At 46.5% G+C, this 22,289-nt stretch overlaps 1 protein-coding gene across 2 annotated transcripts in view; it reads right to left on the bottom strand.

Annotated features, from left to right (window-relative positions):
• The window catches only part of Cdh3 (cadherin 3), a 45,720-nt gene extending 30,315 nt beyond the window's left edge, over nt 1-15,405 (bottom strand). The window contains exons 1-2 of one of the 2 annotated variants that reach the window (XM_074055765.1): nt 15,062-15,405; nt 14,735-14,855 (exon numbers count right to left, since the gene is read on the bottom strand). In XM_074055765.1, coding sequence (XP_073911866.1) covers nt 14,735-14,855; nt 15,062-15,118 — 178 coding nt within the window. In that variant the 5' untranslated portion in view covers nt 15,119-15,405. The remainder of the gene's footprint in view (nt 1-14,734; nt 14,856-15,061) is intronic. The other variant, XM_074055764.1, reaches the window with a different exon arrangement.
• Between the last annotated feature and the right edge of the window lie 6,884 nt (nt 15,406-22,289).

The following is a 22,289-nucleotide window of genomic DNA, read 5'->3' on the forward strand; positions in this document are numbered from 1 at the left end:
GTTTGAACTCAGGGCCTACATTTTGAGCCACTCCACAATCCCTTTTTTGTGATGGGTTTTTTTTCAAAATAGTATCTGGAGACCTGTTTGCCTCAGCTGGCTTTGAACTATGATCATCCTGATCTCTGCCTCCTGAGTAGCTAGAATTATAGGTGTGAGCCACTGGGGGTGGGCCCCCACAAGAATTCTGAATAACAAAGTCAATGAGCCAGTTCCAACATAAACCGATAGCTTTCAACACTGAACCTAAATGCATAATTCTTAGACTATAACAAGTCAGTCACCTGAGACTACTTCTAGAGAATTCAACAACAAATCAGAGCTCTGCGTCTCTCCATAGATAGAAGACATCCAATGGAACCAGGAGTCCCTGGCCTAACTTCAAAGCTCCTCTCCAAAAACCATCCTGCCAGGCCTAGCCTCAGATCCTGAACTGGCGCCTCTATAAAACTTGGGCAAGAAGAATCCAGTCCCAGGGGTACTAGAGCTGTTGAAAAAAATAGAAAGCTTTTTTTTAAAAACAGACTTGTAAGAAGTGATGGATACTGAGCTGAGAGTTCATTCTCTTATGTTCTTTGCCTGTTTTTTTTCAAGTCAGAAATGCCTGGATAGCTCCAAACTCACAAGAAAATACTCTTGAAAGTCAACAGCTTCTCTTCTCAGCCACAGGAGGTGCTTTGTGGCAAAATAAAATAATCCATCTTTCTGGGGACAAAATGTCCATGAAGTAATCAGTCCTCTGACCTCTGGGCATTTTGACTACAAGAGAAAGGTAATGTCATCTTGCACGTGCTGTGCCCAAAGGGAACCTTGGAGAGTGGTGGAAAGATTGCCTAGGAAGTCTCTATTCTAGCTTGGTTTAGGGACAGATCTATCAAAACAAACAAATCTCTCCTTAGAGCTATAACGACCTTCTGTTAAGAGGCTGGGATAAGAGGGGCAATGATGAAAGACCATTCTTGAATTTTCCTAAGTAAAATTATATATAGGAAGACGCTCACTTGCAGGGTTGGTGATGTGGCTCAAGTGGTAGAGCACCTGCCTGGAATAAAGCTCACTTACTAAGAAATACTAATTAAAAGGCCAAGTGCTGTGGACTATTTGGGAACCAAGTGTTGCTATGTATCTCTGCGGTTGGGGAGAATGTAAATTAGCACTTTTCTAGCAATTAAGAAGCCTTAAGTTAGTCCTCTGACCCAAGCACTGTGCCAGAAATCACCCCGGATGTGACAAAGCCATACCTGCAAGGATCTTCATGACTGTTGCTTAAATATGGAAAAAAGGCTCAATAACCTTTCAACTTAACACTTACGCTGCGCTAGTAGTCATTCAAATGTCTCATTTATAGCTTAAAGTGTCCTAAAAGAAAGCCGACCTAGGAAAAAATAATGATCTGCAGAAGGGGAGGGAAAAAAAAAAAAACAAACAGGTCACAAAACAGCAATTTATAGTATGAACCTGATAATCATAACATAAAAGTTTTGTACTTGTACATATGAGGAGAGATGGGGCAGAGCCATGGTACCAGGAGGCAGTCTGGCTCTGCCCTATCACCATGCATCTTCCAGGCAAATGGAGACCAAGATGGCTGATTGTGGTGGAACACACCTGTAATCTCAGCACTGGGCAGGCTGAGGTATGAGGATTAGCGATTGAGGCCAGCACGGCTACATAGCCAGATCCTGTCTCAAAAACAAAAACAAATACCAAAAACCAAAAAAACAAAATAACCCAAGATGGCAGCTATGCACAGGACTGGACCTGAGGGACCAATGCGGAGCAGGTACAAGGCAGCAAGGTATGCTGGGAGAATATGTGGGTGAGGAAAGAGCATTCAGGTACCCTAAGGAGCCTTGTGACAGACCCTGGAGGCTCTCTCCCCTCGCCAGCCAGCAAGCTTGAGGGAGCACCACAGGTACCAGCTAGAGTCCCGGATGCACTTCCCCTGCAACTCAGAGTAGGCAGGTGGAACCCCTGCCATGAAGTGCTCTCTTGGAAGATCTTTTTTAAGTGTTCTTTTGAAAAAACAAAGGTCCCAGATGGGAGGTGGGCCCACATTTTGCTTATCTCCAGTTCTTCCACAGTAAACAAAATTGACTTATAATTAGAACTTGATGCTGTGATTTTTCTCCTCTGACTAGAAAAACTATGTAGCGATCCCACGTTGTTGAGGAAGGAGGAAGCAGTTCTTTCTAGAGTTTTGATTTCCAAAGAAAGCTCTCTGCAAAGAGCTATACCACTCAGGTCACCTTACCCGTGGAAGTCCAGTCTTTCCCTTAGAGTTCCCAGTATATACCCAGGCTAGGCTGCACTTTGGGAGTGTGGAACATGGCTGATTCAAAGCTAAGCATGACCTGTGCTGTCTGCCTTACCACATCCCATCCTCAAAGGCCATATAAGAACAGACATCCTAGTGACTGACCTGTGACAGCTGGGGTGACAGTAAAGGTATGGTGGGTAGAAGCATGTTAACCCTGAAGCCTTGGGCATCTCACTTGATCTTTAAGCCCTTTAACGATAAATGTCAGCTACTATTAACATCCAACCTCAGGCTGGCAGAATGGCCCAAGTGGTAGAGAGTGACTACCTAGAAAGCATGAAGCCCTGAGTTCAAACCCCAGTACTGCCAAAAAAATAAACACAACTTCCACTCTGTAAAATAGGGACACACACACACCCCTAGGTGCTGCTGAGGACCAAATGAGATACTCCATGCTTTAAAAAGCACAACGGACTATTAGAATCTAGGAACAGAGATTTAAAACACAAAATGAAAGGACAAGAAGATGAAGGTCATTCAGACTTACAATGTAAGCAGACAGTTAAAAACATGGCATCAACTGCCATAGAGGAAAACTGTGGAAATTAAATTCAAATTTCCTTGTCTTTTTTTGTGAGTGGTATTGGAGTTTGAACTCAGGGCCTTACACTTGCTCAGAAAGCATTGTACCAATTGAGCTAGGCCCCAGCCCCTTTTTAACTTTTTCCAGTTATTTATTTATTTTTTTCCTTTTATTCATATGTGCATACAACATTTGGGTCATTTCTCCCTCCTTCCCCCCTGCCCTCCCCCTACCTCCCCCGCCCTTCAGTTATTTTTTGAAAAGGGCCTCGCATTTATGACTGGACCACGATCCTTCTGTGGTCCTTTCTACATAGATGGGATGATAAGTGTGAAACACCACGCCCAGCTATTTTTATTAGTTGAGATTAGGTCTCAGAATTTTTTTGTCTGGGCTGAACCTCAAACCATGATCCTCCCAAGTAGGTGGGATTACAGATGTGAGCCACCATGCCCAGCCAAAACGCCATCCTTGCCAGGGTACAGTGGCTCATGCCTGTGATCCCAGCTACTTGAAGAGTGGACTGCAATTCAAGGCCAACCTGGGCAAAGAATGAGCAAGTCTCTAACTTAATAGGTCTGAAGTGGTGCTGCATGCCTGTCATCCCAGATACACAAGAGGTTTAAGTAGAAGGAGACTGTGGTCTGAGACTGGCTCTGGGCATAAATTTGAGACTCTGGAAAATAACTTAAAAAGCAAGAAGGGCTGGAGGTGTGGTAGTAAGTGCAAGGCTCTGAGTTAGAAACTCAGTACTGCCAAAAAAAAAACCTGTTCTTTCATTCAGTCTCACCAATCTATTCCTTTCCATATATTTAGCTCTTCAGAATGGCATTAATGCTGTCACAGAGTAATGGTTCACAAACACGACTGAGAGAACCATCTCATTTCCTGCTACCAGCCCATCCATCACTTCTATTAAATGAGTTCCTAGGGGTTGATCTTGTGAAGGCAATTTGCTGTTTAAGTTCTTGAGTCTATAATTTATTTCTGGTAGGTAAATTGGTGTGACTTTTTGATGGGACTTACACCAAATTCTTTTTTTTTTTTTTTTTAGCAGTTCTGGGGATTGAACTCAGGGCTGCTCTCCATATGAGCCATGCCCCTGACCCTTTCAAAAACCAAATTCTTTTCCTTTAGCCCAATTATGATTCTTTTTCCAGCATTTGCCTCCCAGGGACAGTGTACCACACACTCTGGCACAAGCCTAAAATCTGGGCATGAGAAGCAGGCCGGAGGCTGGAGCCAGAGTGCCTGGGATCAAATTTAAGTTCCAGCCTGACTCAGGGTGAGCTTGCTCACAGCTCTGCATGATACTATCTACCTCAGTCCGAAGAGTAAGTACTCAGCACAGGGCCAGGGGCTTGCATCTTCCCAATCACTTCTCCTATCTTAGATTTCCCCTTCCTAGCCAATCACCAAAACTCATACTTTCCCATCTCTACCCTCACCACCATCATCTTTATCTAAATGGGTGTAAAAATCTCCATTTAGAAAGAATAATCTTTTTAAAAGAATTCCACAGCACGGTATATTTGAGAAAATGAAAGACGATCCCTTCTTTGATACTCATCAATGATGTGCTATTGTTCTTAGGGAAAAAAATCAAAATATTTAATGTGCAACTCCTGTCTATTTTCTTGCCTAATTGGTCCGCTACTTCTTTTTGATACAAGGTCTGCTATGCAGCCCAAGCTGGCCTTGAACTCTCAATCCTCCTGCCTTAGCATCCTTGGTGCAGGGGTTACAGGAGTATAGCACCATGCACGGTGGTCCCCTTCTTAAATGCACCATAACCACCTTACCTCAGGGTCTTTGCACATGCTGCTCCCAATCTGGAATACTGTCCTACCACTACAGTTTTACCTACTTAACTCCTAAAATCTTTCAGATCCTAATTCAAAAGTTACAGTCTCAAGGAACCTTCCTTTGGCCCTCCCAAACCACACTGGTTCTCTCTGTTAAAAACTCTCCTACCTTTGTGTAACTTTCTTGCACAGAATTAATTACAACTTGTGATTATATGTTTACTAATGATTATCTTCCAATCTCCCTCATTAGTCTGTATAATGCATGAAGACAAAGACGATTAGAATTTGCTTAACACTGTATCCCAGCAATTAACATAGTACCTGGTAAAAATAGGTGTCCAACAATTATTAAAAGAATTATGAAAAAGTCCTTTGACCCAACAATTTCACTTCTAGGCATTCAATCTAAAGAAATACGTATCCCAACTAGTTCAACTCTGACAATACCATTACCACTGCCACTAACACCAACCATCTCTACTTACCACAGGCTGCTTTATACACCGACTCTTAGCCCTCACAACAGCCAGATGAGCGCCCCACTGTTATCCCTATTTAACAGATCAGAAGACTGAGGCACAGTGGTTAGTTAAGCAATTTGCCCAAAGATGCACAGCTAGTAAGTGAACAGATTCGACCCAGGCCCAGTGGCTCTGGTACCCCAGCTCAAGCACTATACATATCATAATGTATACAGATATACTTTAGGCAAACTTCAAATTTTGGAATTTGAAAAATGGTGCCCTAACATTAAAGTCTCCCTTTGTATGAAACTCTAAAGAAATGCAAATTCCTCATCTCTAAAAGAAGTTGTAAAATGTTGCATAATTGGGCTGGGGTGTAGCTCAGTGGTAGAGCACTTGCCCAGCAAGCACAAGGCCCTGGGTTCAGTCCCAGCACCAAAAAAAACCCCCCAAAAAAACAAAAACCACAAGTCACACAATTGTAGAGCTGGAGAGACAACTGAATTGTAAGCATCTCCCCAGCTCCCCACTCCACACAGGTTCTTCACATAAGTCCAAACAAAAACCCACGTCTTGAATCACAGGAGTTATGAATGAGTTGAGGTTTTCAAGAATGCATCCTTTACATCAGTGCCACCACCCTGTACATACTTCACCACAGCAGTATTTGGGATTAAGAAAAAATACTTAAAAGCCCCTCTTAAGGGAAAAATAAGATCAGAATGAGTTTCTGCTTTAAGAATGGAAGTCAACTTTCATCCAACAAAAGGTTTGTTAACTAGATTTTGAACTCTGAAGAAATCCTTGAAGGGGAAAAACCAAACAGAAAACTCTGCTTGAATGCCACATTTTTAAAGCTCTCAACACTCAAGGAAAATGCCAGTGTGAATAAATTTGGTAGTTTATTCTAAATCATGCAGCTTTATTTATTTATTTTTTGAGTTTTGGTGACTTCAAATGCTTTTGAAATATCCAGATAATGGAGCCATAAAAAATGGCTACTGTGAAAACTAAGGATTTGTAAACGGTATGGTGACCTTGTCTCATGCTTACAGCACAGTCTGACTTAAGAGTACTGTTTGGCCACAGAAGCTCAATTTATCTGGGGTTAAGATGAACAATTCAATCCATCATCTTCCTGCGACAGTCTTTCCTAATAAGGCAATTCCCAATAGTTAGATTTCTAACCATCCAAGCACTTCACAATTTTTATGCTAACTCCTCCCTACCACCTCATCTGTAAAAGATAAAAATAGAGGATTGGCTGAATAAATCATGGGCCATCCACCATGTAGAAAACTCTGGAGCAGTTAAAAACAAGAAGGATGTGTATTTCACATTCTGGAAAGAGGCCTGTGACTCTAAGTGAAAAAAGCAAGTTATGGAATAATGTTCATAGTCTTTAAAAATTTCTGTATGCATACAGAGGTTTTTGTACAGAAAAAAGATCTACAAGGATTCACATTAAACCATTAACTGTGCCTACCCACAGGGAAAAGAATGAGGAAAGAAAAGAACCATCCGGTGTTTATTTCTGATTGAGTGGATTCAGTGGTTTCTGATCACCTGCTGAGATTTGAATTCAAATTTTACTACTTACTTAGCTGTGTTACTTAAGCTCTCTGACCTCAGTTTCCTCACCTGTAAAATGGGATAGTAATAGTACCATGCCTGAAGATTAAAATGAACCAATGCATATAAAGTGCTAAGAACCAGGCCTGTTTGTCTTTACAGTGACTATATATTCATGGGTTAATTTAAAATCCCAACCAGTTCTACATAGATAATATAATGGGGGTGGGGTGATACAAAAATAAAAAGTGCCCTAGGCAATTTTGATTCTCAGCCAAACTTGCAAACTACTGACTCAAAGGCCAAAGGCAAGGATAAACCTGTAGGAGTGGGGTTAAGTCTTACCTAGGGAATGCAGGAGAATTCTGGAAGCGGAAAGACCATAAAAGACAAGAAAGCAGGTCTGGAAGTCTGTTGGGGAGCCTGCTGATGGACTCCACAGGGAGAGGGGGTGGCTAGCCTGCTGTTCTGGCTTGCGTGGGGAAGAGACCACAGGTAGCTATCCCCCCCCTGCCCCCGTCTGAAGCTACAACAAGATGGGGCTCGTTGTACAAAGGAAGCTCAGCAGGTAGCCAGCTTGAAGCAAGACAGCCAGTCCCAGCCAAGGGGAGCAAGACTTCCTCAGCCCCAGAAATGTCCCTGTAACTGTCCAAGCAGAGCTCCACCTCATAGCTCCAGTGTGTTTCCCACAGGACAGTTAGACCCAAGGACCTGGGACTCAGAGTAACTTGCCTCAGAACAAATAGTTTGGGGTGAGCGACCATGCCTAGAACCCCTTTTTCCCTTACCAGCGTCTAGACACACATCACAGGTCTTCTGTGATGCCAGGTTTGACAAGAGTCTAAAGAGTTTCTGAATGGACTGAGTGCAAACCACTTCTCTGGGCTTCTCTATAAAGTGACTAGGAGTGGAGAAAGTGCTGTACTCCTCAAGTTTAGGAGGAAGCCAGGCATGGTGATTCATGCCTGTAATCCCAGCACTCAGGAGGATGAGGCTGGAGGATGGAGAGTTCGAGGTTAGCTAAGACAACATAGCAAGACCCCATATCAAAAACAAAAAAAAAACAGAGAGAGGGAGGGACGGAGGGTGGGTGGAAGGAAGGAAGGAAGATAAATCACACTTCCTCAGCCCCCATCTCTCCATTCAACCTAAGTGCCAGAGTCCCAGGAGAAAACTGACCTTTCCTCCCTAAGGCTCCCTAGGGCCTCTGAGGAAGAAGCAGCCCACCATGCCTTCCCAACCTCTTGGCTCTAAGCCCTCTCCTCTCTTAGCCAGTGTCACAGCCAGAGCTGTGAGTGCAAACACAGGGTCAAGGGAGAAAGGAAGCTGTTCACTGGGCTTGCTTTCCCAGGATGAGCCACCGTCGTTGGCTACGTGGGTAGCAGGACCCTGGCACCCACAAGCTCAGCAAGACCAGGGCAGCTGCAGCCTGCAGGGGCTTCTTTAGCGGGGGAAGTTTGCAGACTACTGACGTTCTAGATAACCCAGAACTGTGGAGCACAGGATTTGGCAGGGGAGGGGGAAAGAGGAGTGCAAAGTCTATCAAACCCCTCTGCTGGGAGCCAGGGGTGGAGTGGGGTGGATGAGGGGCAGAAGTTGAGTCTCAGTTGAGAAAGGCTGAGGGTGTCAGTGTGAAAGCTATTGGGCCAGGTATCTGAACCCTGCCTTTTCCACTCAGGCTAAAAGGGAAGCCAGAGCTGCTGGAGGAACGTGACCCCACAACCAGCTACTGGTGATTACCAGGGGCCTGGGAGGGAATAGAAATTCAAAGGTCTTGGGTCAGAAGTTCTGGCTTCCCTGGGTCTAGGACTCACAAGTTCTTTTTCTCTCCTACTCAGACACCCATATAGTACTTTACAATTAGGGTGTTAGACCGGGGATCAAGGCCTGAATCCTCAACTTACTAACTGAGTGACTATGGATAAATTACAAAATTACAAGCCTGAGCTTCCAAACCAGCTAAATGGGGCCAATTCCCTTGCCCAACATGGGGTTTTTAGGAGGATTAAAGGAGTTTATTACAAGAAATGCATACAGTGATTCTAAGATACAGGAACTGCTCAAAAAAAATGGTATTTAGGTTGACTTTTTGAAATTTTTAAAAATCCTTTCTTGTCAGCCTTACTGATAGGGTAGGCAATACTGGATACCTAAATGAAACAAGGGGGAAAATCCAATGGAGGCAGACAATATCTTCCAGTTTGAGGAAAGTGAGGGGAGGGTGAGGAGAGGCTGGAGGTAGGGTCCGGGGTTCTGGTTCAGAGACTTCAGGAACACTGGCCTCCACAGGGCTACTACAGGAACTGCCACTGCAGTTCTCCTGCCTTTCCCCCCACTTTTCCAGCTGTGTTTGCTGAGGGCTGAGAAAATTCCAAGTTGCTGCTCACTTGGCTCTCCCCACCTTACACTCCAAGGTTCAGTCAGATTAAATATATTTAAGTTCCTGGAACCCACCGTGCTATTCCCCTGCTGAAACCTTCCCTGCAACCTCTCCTGCTCCAACCTCCCTACCTAACTCCTCAGCCTTCAGTTTGGACATCATTTCCTGCAGCTCACTCCAAGAACATGTCACCACTCTTCTAGGTGACTCTATGTTATTTTCTTCTTATCCCCACTCAATCACACATTCATTCTCATTCTCTCTCTCTCTCTCTCTCTCTCTCTCTCTCTCACACACACACACACACACACACACACACACACCCTCCTTATTTTGTCTGTTTCTCCACTAGCACATAGTGGTCTTTGAGGCTTGGATTGTTCACACATTGTGTTCACTAATGTATCCTCTGCATATGCAACAGTCCTGGCACATAGTAGGTGATCCAGAAGTAGTCATTAAATGAAGCTTTCACTATTAAAAATTGCCTGGTGACTGACCTCTAACCAGGAGCTCACCAAAGTCAAGAAACTATGGGCCTTGTTTACCCCTGAATATCTTGCACTGAGTAGATGCCCAGATATTTTTTGGCTAAATACAGTTTCAACTTGGCCTTGGATCTCAGATGCCTCACTGCCTGTATAATGAGGGAGGAGCCAAACTTGACCACATTGGCAAAATGAGAAGGTTGCTACCCTCCCCCACACTGGCTAATCTCCACTCAGGAAGATGTTCTCACCTAAGAAAGGCACAGCCCTTCCCAGATTTCCTTCCTACTTTGGGAAAAGAAGCAAGCATTAGCTTAAGAGCAAATAATGGGAAGATTTCTCCCCCAAGTACATAATAAAGACCTGCTGTCCCTAAGCATAGGGCCAGATGAGAAACAAGTCCAGGCAGGATGGGTCTGGTAAGGAGATTGTTGGGGTGGGAGTATCCAGAGGAGAACCACCTAACTGCAGGACAGAGAAACGTTGACATCTCAATACAGGACCACAGAACTGGGATCCTTAGGCAACCCAGCAATTGTGCTCCCTGGTATATACCTAACAGATCCGGGTACATGGATTCACCAAAAGATGTTTATAAGAATGTTCATGGTGGGGTTGTGCAATGTAAATCAGTGGTAGAGCACCTTCCTAGCATCCTTGAGACTGTAGGTTCAATGCCCAGAACCATAAAAAAAAAAAAGTTCACAGAGCACGATTAGGTATAGCCAAAAAAATAAGAGGAACTACTCAAATGTCCATCTACAGTGGAACTATAGATGGTCACATAATGGAATACAAGAATCAACTCTACCTACATCCAAAATTATGCAAGAATCTCACAATGCAGTGAGAGAAACCAGCTCTAACAGGTTAGACTGTATGATTTTTATATAAAGATCATATACAGGCAAATTAATCTACAGGATCAGAAATCAGACAGGTTGCCTTGCAGGAAGGGTAGTGAAGGCAGAAGCATTTGAGGTGCTGCTAATGCTATTTTTGGATCTGCGTGCCAGGTCCATGGGCATTTGAAGTCGGTGATGTTATCAAGCTCATCACTTGGGAACTTTTCTTTAATCTATGTTATTCTTCAATTAGAGCAAGTTTCTGAAATGTTCTCTCCCATTCTTTCCCTACCCTCCAAATGTTTCGCAGAGCTATGGCTTCTGGCCCTAGGAATTCACTGCTGTCATAAGCAATGCCTTCCTTCCATGGTAGGAGGGGAGGACACCCTGCACTGGTAGCCTAGGAACAGAGTGCCCTGCGAGGAGGTGGGAAGGGAGACTAGAGGTTTGAGACCTGCTCCCCAGACACAATGGATGGTGACGTAGACAGAGTCTTTGGCAACCAGCTTTACTCTGCCACTAAGCCAGGAAGGCAGCTGGCTGGGTTCAGAGTCTCAGGTCCCCAACATTCACTCCTTTGAGGCAGATTTATTGGGCGTTGTGGAATCCTCCTAGGCAGTGAAGCAGCCAACCAGGATTTAAATCCAGGCCTTACTGCTGGCTGCCCCAGTACTCCATTTTCCAGCTAAGGGGAAATTAACATCTGCTTTGCAAGGCAGCTACCTAAACATAAAAAATTAACTAACATCAGACTTTAAGCTTCCCAAGGGAGGAACTTTGCTCATTGTTTCAGGTGCAGTTCTAGAACAGACCATGATATATACAGATGCCAAATACTTGTTTACTGAAAGAATAAAATTTAAATAAAGGGCATAACCCAAAGGAGGGACTCCAACCTAAAATGCAGCTTTTACACCAAAAGCCACTAAACATAGCCATCTTGAAGCTCAATCAGTTCATTTCTGAACTCTCAAGTTTCCTATGGTTAACCTCCAGTTGAACATACTGAAGGTCTTCAATCTAGTCCTGGCTCTCTGTCATTACGTTGCTGTGCTCAACTGTCCTTAAGGATGGGAAGGTCACTGTAGGTCCCACACTTTTTTTTTTTGGTAGTACTGAGGTTCGAACTCAGGGCCTCACACACTTGCTAGGCAGATACTCTTATCATCTGAGCCGCTTGCCAGCCCTATTTTGTTTTTTAGTTCTTTTTTTTTTTTTTGAGATAGTGTCTCTTGAACTATTTGCCCAGTTGGAAATGTTTCTGGAAAATTCTTACAGTAAAAAGGAATAAATTGCTCTTGGGGTTAGAAGTTGTTACAGGTGGCTGTGTGTCTCAGGGCCCCAGCATTTCACTTTTTCCTTCCATCTACCTCCTACTTTGTGGTAGTTAAAAATGCCAAGGAACTCAGGAGTCATAGACTTCCATTCAAATCTCAGCTGGATATTACAACAATGACTTTGGTAAAAACCACAACTTAGGTTTCTTCTGTAAAATGGGCTGACTTTTGCCAGACTGTCATGATTCCTGCAAATACCACAGGGCATCCTATTTAAGTACTAGATCTTGGACACAGACCAAGAGGTAAAAGTTGTACCTAGGAACCTCAGAAATTCATGAGTGAATTGAATCCATCAAGCTGTGCCTTGGTTTCTCTACCTTTACAACCCTGGTAGGGTTAGGTTGCGGAGTTTCTTCAGTTGCAACTCTGAGATTAAGAGCTCAAGGTGTTTAATATTTACCTTACCTGCCTCAAGGGGATGTTAGGATAAAACAAGCCCAGGGTTGTAGAAGCGCTTTGAAGGGGAAGATGCACTTACAAAAAAGGCATTAATTATGTCAGATCATTTTTTTGAGCTCAACTTCATAGACACCCATAATATTTATAGCCCAGGGGCAAACAACAAGGGCAATTTTCCTTAGCAGTAATGGAAACTTGTCTGCTTGGCCAAACTTGAGAGTTTGTATGTGCCTCCAGGATAACCCTTTCAACCTGGCTGGATCCAGGGTGGAACAACCTTGTTTTACAGATGGGGAGCTAGAATGGGAGTGGGGAGGTAGAAGTGTATCGATAGTTAGAGACCAAGAGAAGAAACACGCCTATTTTTTTGTTGGGGAATTTCTCTTTATTTTAAATATTTGTTTTAGGGCTGGTGGAGTAGCTCAGGTGGTAGAGGGCCTCCCTAGCAAGTATGGCAAGCATGAGGCCCTGAGTTCAAGCCTCAGTACCGCCAAAAAAAAAAGTGACCCTTAAATATTTGTTTTACTTTACCACTGAATTACATCCACAGGCCTTTTTAATTTTTTTTATTTTTATTTTAAGAGATGGGGGTCTTGCTATGTACCCAGGCTGGCCCTGATCAGACTCAGGGATCCTGTTGCCTCAGCTTTCGAAGTAGCTGGGCCAGTTTGGGCGATTTCAACTTATTTGGACCATCTGGGCCCAGAAACTCAATTTTACTTAAAAACAAAGTGGCATCCCATGTTACAGGAAGCTTTCCTAAGAACCAGTATCATTTGCAGGGAGACTCAAGGTGAACCAAGCATAACCCACTCTTTGTTTTATAAACCAGGTGTGTTTCTGGCACAAACCCACCATTTTCACAACCATAAGCCAGACATCCGAGAAAGCTGAATTTCCTCAAAAGGTTTAAAATGCCTGACGTCACCGGGAAGCACTCACCAACTCAACCATGAAATCGAAAACCTGATCACAGCTTCCCTCCAACAACTTCAAGCCTAGTAAAGTGACAGCTAATCTGATAGTTCCCGCTTCGGTAAGAAAGATAAGGTACTGACAACACTCAAAACCATAGCCTGCTCTCACACGATAGCTGAGAACTTGACAATGGCGGGGAGAGCTGTAGATTTGGCAGAGGTCTGGTTAGCAATAAAGCTTCCTCAGGGAGCCGGAATAGGATTTGGGGCCCTGCCTGAGTTAACATTTTTACAGGTTGGCTCAGTTGCAGTTTGTTAGCCAGCCAGCAATAAAGCCATGTGCAAGAATTTAAGGTTTATGAGGCATGGCCTCTTAATGCCTCTGCTCAGCTCCCTACAGCCATGGGCCTAAGGAGCCTGGCCTAGCCTGGGTGTTAATTGTTTTTGTCAATCTGCAGAGTTATTCCGGAAAAGAATTCGAAAAAGCCAAATAAACAAAAAACAAGCTTCTACAGACTCAAGGCCCTCAATCCTCTTTTTGCAGGATTATCTGGAGAAACAAAGGACATCCATTCTACCCCTAAGCATCAACACCCGGCCCCCCCCTCAAGCTGTGGGCATATGTGGGTGAGGATTATACGAAAGCACTAGAAAAATGCTAAGTGGCCATGGTTCTTAATTTTTGAAAGCCAGGTGAGCTATAGGTCCCCTCCCCAGAAAAATGTATGCACAAGTTCTCTGGAGTTCCACCCAAGGATCCCAGGTATATCCCTGTTTAAGAACTTGGGTTTGATTCCACGGAGGGACCTCCATTGTTCTGTCCACTTGGAGGGAAAGAAGGCCCCCACCAGCCCGCAGCTGCCTGGTTCTCATGACACACTGGCTCTCCAACCAAGTGACCTCCCACTCAAGTTTTTGAACTTGAGTGGAGGAAAGAAGAAATTGAAAGATCAAAAATGTGCTTTGATCTCTCTCTTCATAGCTCAAGGCCTGCCGGTTTGGGACACACACACTCCACACTCCCCAACTGATTTACCCTCCCAGTCCCAAGACGCTGGGGAGCGGGGAGGATCGCCGGTGCGTGATGGCCCCATTCCAGGTGTGCCAGGCCGTTCGCGGGCAGGCTGCAGCGGCGCAGGCCCTCCGGGAAGGGCAGGGTTAAGAGTACATTCCAACTGCCCAAGAAAAAGGGGGACGGGGGGAGGGGAACGCGGAGAAGAGAAACAGACCCTGTCTGTCTGTCGGAGACACAAAGCACGGTTCACAAAGGGGGCCCGAGAGGGGCGAAGGGGGCTGCCCGGGGCACTGCTCATCCCCACACCTGCGCGGGGGTTGGGGCAGGAATGTGGACCGCGCATTCCTCGGCTGGGGCCAGCCGGGGGAGCTTTCCACGTCGGGGCAGGGTGAGGGGCTCAGCTGCCCGGCACGGAGGGGTCAAGGCAAGCAGCGGCTGCAGGGCACGAAGAAGCTGGACGTTAGAGGGCGTTTCGCTGCCCTGCCTTCTCCGCCAGCCACTCACCCGCACCCGGCAGGCTTTCTGCGCCTCCCTGGGGTCTGAGGCGGCGCCAGAAGTGCCCTGCCCTGGCCTGGCCACCCCTCGCGCGGGCCACAACGGAGAGGACTCCGTGCGATCCCCAGCGCGGCGGTTCCACCCAGACTGGCTCCCGGAGGGTCTTACCTTTCCCCAACGCCTGGCCAGCCTCCAGCTCCGTGCCTCCCGCCTCCAAGGTCACTTCAGCCTCCCCGAAATTCGCCCGGCACGGCTCGGAGCCTGCGCACGGCAGCCAGAAAACCTGTGCCTGAGGGCAGAAGGGGAAAGAGAGAGGCTGGGTCACAGGCGTGCCTAGCTCTGCACACCCCATCCTGGGGAGTCCTCACCTGTTTGACCCTGGCCCCTAGAAGCCCAACCCCGCGCTTTCCCGGACGCCACCACCACGTGCGGACCCCGCCCGCCCTCCAGGGAGCGGTCCCGCTAGGGCAGAGGAAGGGTAAGACACAGGAGTACCTGCAGTAGCAGCAGGAAGCGGAGGAGGGACGCGAGAGGCTCTCTAAGGAGCCCCATGGTTGGAGAGAGGAGGGTGAGAAGCTGCGGTGACCGCGGGACTCTGCTGCCCTTAAGCTCTCGGTGCCTCTTTGAGCCCCGCAACTCCCGGGGAGCCGGGGGGTGTGAGGCGGGGGAGGCCAGGTGAGCGCAGGTAGGTGCTGATTGGTTCAGCGTCACAAGGTCCCGCCCCCTCGCAGGTGGGGCCGTGGCGGGCGTGCTTAAGGCAATTGCGAAGCCCTGGTGTGCATTCTCCCCGCATTCCTGGGGCTGCTCCGGGCCGGGACTCCGCGGGCCTCACAGGGGTTGTGGGTTCGAAGGAAAAAACCAAAAAAACAAAAAATTTCATTCCTCAGTCTCCGCAGCACAGAAGACGCTGTAAAAGCAAGCAACTGGAAGAAAAAAAGTGGAGACGCATCTGAGCCCGACTGAACCCAGAGACTCCCCATTCATGCAGCCGCAGGCGCCGTTAGCCAAAGCTTTGATGGAGGCGGGGCGTGACCCCCCACACCCGGCTACAGCGGGGAGCTGCCCTCTGCCGCTTTCTCCACCCTCTGTATGCGCCGGCCTGGAGGGCCCGAGGCTTAAAACCGGTGGTGAGGTCCCCAGGGACCGCATTACACCGTCTGATACACCTTGCAGGAGAATTATTACTTCCGTTTCTCAGTTGGACAAATGGAGGCCAGGAGGGAAGGCCACAGAGTTTGGCAGCTGCAGTAGTGCTCAGAGTGCGAGGTAGGGGAATGGTTCTCCTCGACATCCCCCCACCTCAATATAACATTATGTAAAATGCAAACAATGGTAGCTTAAGCTCAGCTTTTATTGGTCTGAAATGCTGTATGTAATCTATGTAAAAACTGCTGTGCGGTGTTTTCCCTTCCTTACACCCTTCCCTTACACCCTTCCTGGGAGATAAACCGCGGACCTGGGAATCCTCTAAGTTACACTTTCCACTGCGTCAGACATGATGGACTTCTTCGAGGGACAGAAACGCTGAGGTTCAATCACTCCGCCCCACAGGCCATCTCCCCACGGAGCTGAGCTTTGCGGGCCAGTCCCAGGCCGGTGTCCCTGAGCTCTCCCCCACCTTCTCCGGCTCCCTGGGAAACGCCAGGATGATGTCTCTCTGCCCCACTCCCCCAACCCCGCCCTCTCCCCAGCTCACATGTAGGGGTTTGTTTATAGACTTTTAGCATTCAAGGACCAATCTGGGGGCTGGCAGAGTGGCTCAAGTGGTAGAACATGCCTGCCTAGCAAGTGTGAAGCCTTGAGTTCAAACCCCAGTACTTCAAAAAGCAAAGAAAAACCAAGGACCAACCTGGTGACTACCCGTCCTTTCCACCACCAGGCCTGTGGCTAAGCGGTGGATGCTTGTGCTGCGATGGGGACGTCTTTTTCTCTCTCTTGCCTAGCATCAGCTCTGGACCTGCACCACCTTGGTTCAAACTCAGGTCCCACCACTTCTTAGTGCTGTAATCTCAGTTCTCCTTCAACCTTGGAGCTATTATGACACCTACCCTCTAGAGTACTATACTAGGATTTTTAAATGAATTAACACGTTAAAAACACAAAACTCAGTTTCTGGCACTGAGCAAGGGCCCAATGTTCCTGGTACTATATTGCTCTAGGATCTGTCTCAGTTGGCCTGCTCTGCCTCGCCAGCCGTTTTCTCTCCAGTTTAGCAACCCCACTTCCGCAACTACAAGAATGAGAAGCGTCAGAAGCCTTCAATTTCACGGCTGAGGGTAAAGCGAGCAATTGGCATCCGGTATCTGGGGAGCGCTGCGTGATCAGGCCGGCCCGTGGTCCAGCAGCTGAGGATGGGAGGTGGCCAACATGCAGGAAAAGCCCAAGGCAGCTCGCAGAGCTCCACGCTTCCCTCCCCTGTCGGGGGCGCGTTCTGTGCCCAAGCAGAGGTTAGATAGCCTCGCGCCGACCTTGCGCAAAGGCGCAGGCCCAGGCAGGACGTGGTGGCCGGCGGATCCTCGCCTCGCAGGTTCCCCAGCGTCGGCAGGGAGCCAGACGAAGCCATTAGGCGGACAGTTAAACACAAACGAGCCTCGGGATACAGGCCCTAATTAAGTAAACACCCGGCTGGAGAGCTGTGGAGCGCGCTCATTTCCGCCTCCTCTTTCCCGGGCTCTCAGCATTCCAGGCGGGGGGCTGAGAGAAGAGGGAGGAATTGAGAGTCAGCTCTTCTGCCTGCAGCTTGGACCACAGCGCTGTCATCTCCGTAGTTCCCCTACCGGTCGTTCATTCATTCATTTAACTGAATGAATTCAAGTCTTGAATTTCTCTTAAATTTGCTGACAGCTTGCTAGATGCCAAACACTGCAGATAGAATGGTGAAAAAAAGAAGACACATAGCACGCTTGGACCTTGAATCCCAGAGTGTGAGGGGTGAAGTAAATAAGCAAATATGTCACATGTCACATGTGCCATGGTAAGATACACTGTGTAGAAGAAACAGTGGGAAGGGCGGATCCACCGACGGAGATAGGGTTGTAAACGAAATAAAGTGATGGACAAGGTGTTGAAGTTATGGTCTAACAGGAAGCTGGAACACCCCCACCCCTCCAGCCCCCCACCCCCATCTTCCTCATGAAAAGACCAGAGAGGAATGACAGAGAACCAACCCAGGTGTTGAGGCCCCAAAGATCAGCCTTGCTACCTTGAGGCTGGAGGGCAAAGAGAAGAAATTGCGTTTTTGTAAGTCCAAGGATGGGGGCACAGAGAGCTGAAACATGGGGGGACCCGTCCCAAATGCAATAGTGGTTGAGGAAGGTATGGCAACTGCCCAGAGCAGAGCAGGGAGTGCTCAGAGAAAAAATATCCAGCATCTCTGTCTTCTCAGCCTTCATTTCCTGCTGATCATTCATCCATCAAAGCACCTAAACCTAGAGGGCAAGAAAGCCCAGGTGTGTGTGTGTGTTGGGGGTCTCTAGAGATCATTCTCCATAGGCACTGGGACACACAGAATTACAGAATTTCTTTCTTTTCTTTCTTTCTTTCCTTCCCCTTCCCCTTCCCCTTCCCCTCTCTCTTTCTCCCTCTTTCTCTCTCTGTGTAATGGGGATTGAACCCAAAGCTTTGCACATGCTAGGCAAGTGCTCTACCACCGAGCTACACAACCCAGCCCACAGAATTTTCTAATAGATGGGGGTGGAAGAGTAAATAAGAAAGCCCAGAGGCCTTGCTAAGAAAAGGACCTTTGAACAAAGATCACAAGGAAGTAATAGAACAAGCTACAAGGAGAAATGAAGGGAAAGAGTATTCGAGGCAGAGCAAACATGACAAATGCCTGGAGGCAGTAGATTATAAGGAACAGAAAAAAAAACAAAAAGTCAATCTGACTGGAGGAGAGTGAGCAAGTAGGAAATGAGTCAGAGTTTGGGAGGGTGGAGAGCAGGTCTTATAGTGCCCCTTCAGCCACTGTCAGAATTTTGGCTTGTACTTTACATGGGAGGGGAGGAAGCCACTACTGGTTTTGAAAGAGACAGTGGTGCTCAGAAGACTTCAAAGGACCAGGGCAGAAGGGAAGAAGTGTGTTGGATTCTGTTGCAATCATCTAGGTAAATGATGGAATAGTTTGCTTCAGGTTGGTCATTGTGGAAGGGATAAGAAGTGATCAGATTTAAAACAAAGGTGCCACATACTGTAATCCCAACCAGTCAGGAGGCAGAGGTACAAGGATTGAATCCAAGGCCAACCCAGGGAAAAAGCAAGAGACTCTACCTGGAAAACTAAAAGCAAAAGGACTGGGGCATGGCTTAAGTAGTAAGAGTGTGATATCTTGAGTTCAATCCCCAGTACCACAAAGAAATAATAATAAATCCAGAAAATGACAAGTGTTGATGAGGATGTTGGAAAAAAGCGGAATCCTTGTATATTGTTGTAGGATGTAAAGTGATGCATTCATTATGGATGACAGTGTGGTGGTGCTAAAAAAATTTAAGTTAGAACTGCCACACATTGTATAGAATTACCACAATGCATCCCCAAATATGTATCAGGTGCCAATTATTATGTGTCAACTGAAATAAAAATAAAACAATAGAATTACCATATGATCCAGCAATTCCACTTTTGGTATATACCCAAAAGAAATGACAGCAGGCACTTTAAGAGATATTTGTACCCCCATGTTCATAGCAACATTGTTCATAATAACCAGAAAGTGGAAGCGACCTGTGACCATTAATGGATGAATGGAGAGACAAAATACTAAAGAGGTACAGAGTTTCTGTTTTGCCACATGAAAGAGTTCTGGGCACAGATGCTGGTGACAGTAGCACAACATTAAAGGTACTTAATACCACTCAACTGTACACTTGAAAACTTGTAGGATGGGGACACCCTCTGTTGGGACCTCCCTTCCCAACTCTGGGGACTCTACTCTCTGACTTTGCACTTTTCTATCGCAATAAACTCTCCCACTTTACACTTAAAAAAAATTGGTAGAATGGAGTTGGGTTCCGGTGGCTCACATCTGGGAGGCTGAGTCTGGGAAGATAGAGAAATCGAGCTTTGAGATCAGCTAGGGCAAATAGTTCCCAAGACCCCATTTCCAAAGAACCAGAGCAAAATGAAGTGGAGGCATGGCTCAAATGGTAGAGCGTCCACTTTGCAAGTGGGAAGTCCTTAGTTTAAACCCAGTCCCACCCACTCCCTCAATCCCCCTGCCCAAAATAAATTAAAAGCTTTTTTAAAAAATTGGTAAATTTTATCACAATTTTTAATAATTAAAGAGAGAGAGAAAAGAGATCAGATTCTGGGTATTTTGAAGTTATCAGCAATAAGATTGATTGAAGGGTTTGATGTGGAAATAAGAAGCAGAAAGGGTTAGGGATGACATCAGGGTTTCTGGTCCAAGCAGTGGGCAGGATGGCAATGTCATGGGGAAGGCACATGTAGTGGTCACTGTCAGTCCTGCTCAGATCCCCTGGGATCCCTTTTATGCTTTCTGAGCTCCTCTCCTTGACTTCTGAGTGCTCATGCTCCTAACAGCTTGACCTCTGGCTTCTGGAGTCCCCTTACCCTCACAAAGAAGTGTCCAGAGTTTACTTCTTTGGCTTGTAGTCAGTGACAGGAGTGTGAAAGTCCCATTTCCTTCCCTCCAGGTAGGCAAACACCAAACGTAATTTGCACTCCAGAGCTTCCCTGTGGGATTGGGCTAATACCACCCTCTGTGGCTATGCTCACACCACTGAGTGCTCCCCCCCCTTTGTTTTTGGTGTTTTTGTGACAGGGTCTCACTATGTAGCCCAGGCTGACCACAAAGTCTCAATTTTCCTGGCTTAGCCTCCCAAATGCTGGGATTACAGGTATGGATCACCATACTCATCCGTCTTGCCCTTCTTTATCCTGCTTCTCCCATTTATTTACCAGTTTCTCCCGGGACCACTTCCTTAATAAGTCACTTCAAGCATATGAATCATTGTCTCAGGGTTGGCTTCTTGGAATCCCCATTGCAGGCCTGGTAGGCTTGGGACTGAAGGGAGACCAGGACTTCCATTTGAGTCATGTTTACCAGAAGTGGCCTAATGAGGAGACTGTGGTTGCATACACCAATTCAGGGAAAATTCTGACCTGGGAATACTTATCTGGCAAAATGGGAACATAACAATTCTGGGGAAACTTTTGGCTGAAACCTTGTTTAGGTTGAAACGTGGATCTCTGAGGCCTTCCTACTTGTGTTAGACAGTTTCCTGTTACTATAAGAAAACACCTGAGGTAGTCGATGAAGTTACAAAGAGAAAAGGTTTATTTTGACTCACAGTTTTAGAGGTTCTAGTACATGACGGGTTGGTCCCAATGATTTGGGCCTGTGAGGAAGCAGCACATCACAGCAAAAGCTCAAAGAGGAGCAAAACCTCAAAGAGGAGCAAAACCTGCTTACCTCATGGCCAGAAAACAAAGAGAGGAAGAGGAGGGGCACAGATCTCACAATCTCCTTCAAAGTATGTCCCCAATGACCTAAAGACCTCTTATTAGACCCCACCTCAAAGACTGCACAATCTCCCAACTGCATGACCCTGGAGGCCAAGCTCTTAACACATGCACTTTTAAGATCCAAACTATAGCACCATTTCCAACAGAGCATGGTGTCTGATCAGAATGTTCACCTTGTCCCCAAGAGTACCACCTACATAGAAGTGGGACTCCTCCATTCTCCTTTGCTTTCCCAAAGAATTGTACCTTCCTTGTGGTTTCTTTGTTTTTTGTTTTGTTTTGGTGGTACTGGGGAATTTGAACTCAGGGCCTCTACCTCTTGAACCATTCTGCCAGTCCTTGCATTTCACACTTAAATTCTTGCTATTTCTTGCCTTATGAAATCTCTGGACAGTTACTTTCTGGAGGTTGAGCCCAAGGCCTCATGCATGCTAAGACAAACATTAAACAACTGAGCTACATCCCCATCCCTGTTACTCTCTCCTGAATGTCTCTTTTGCCTCACTCACCACTCCATCTTTCCTCACACCTTAGAAGCTCCCTCAGATCAGGGACCAGAACTATCAGAATGCAACAATCTCAAACTTCCCCACGGCACCCAAATGGGGGAAATGCCCAAGTAATTGAAGGTAGGGTCCATAGGCCTGGATTTGAATCATGCTTCTGAAAATCACTTCCAGATGACCTAAGTGTAGCACCTCTAAATCTTCTGGAACTAGTAACTCCAAGTTGGATGATAGTGAGAATACTCCAAACTCAACTCCCCCCGCAACCTGCTCCCTGCACAATCTTTCCACTTCAGTGAAAAGCAGCTGCACGCTTCCAGCACCTCAGGCAAGCCATCTTTCACCCTCTGACTCTTGGCTTCTCCCACGCTGGCTCCCTGTGGTTCCCCAAACATCAAGGGAGGTCTGCTTCTGGCCTTCACACTGCTCTTCCCCTAGATGTCCCTCTGCATCTCTCCCTCACCTCTGAGAGGTTTCAGCTCACATGTGACTCCCCACAGAGTCTCTCCCTGACCACCTGAGTACAAAGTGCTCTCCCATCACCCGCCTTTCTGCCTCTACTCTGCTTGGCTTTTTTTCAGAGCACTTATCACATCTTGATTTATTAGTACATATATAATTTTTTTAGAGGCAACACACAGTAATGATTAAGAACAAGGAGTCACACTGCCTGGCTCTGAATTCTGAATCCAGCTCTTCTGAGCTGTGAGGTGGGCAAGTGACTTCCAAACTCT

The sequence above is a fragment of the Castor canadensis genome, chromosome 15 (genome assembly GCF_047511655.1).
Source record: "Castor canadensis chromosome 15, mCasCan1.hap1v2, whole genome shotgun sequence".
NCBI classification, from domain to species: Eukaryota; Metazoa; Chordata; class Mammalia; order Rodentia; family Castoridae; genus Castor; species Castor canadensis.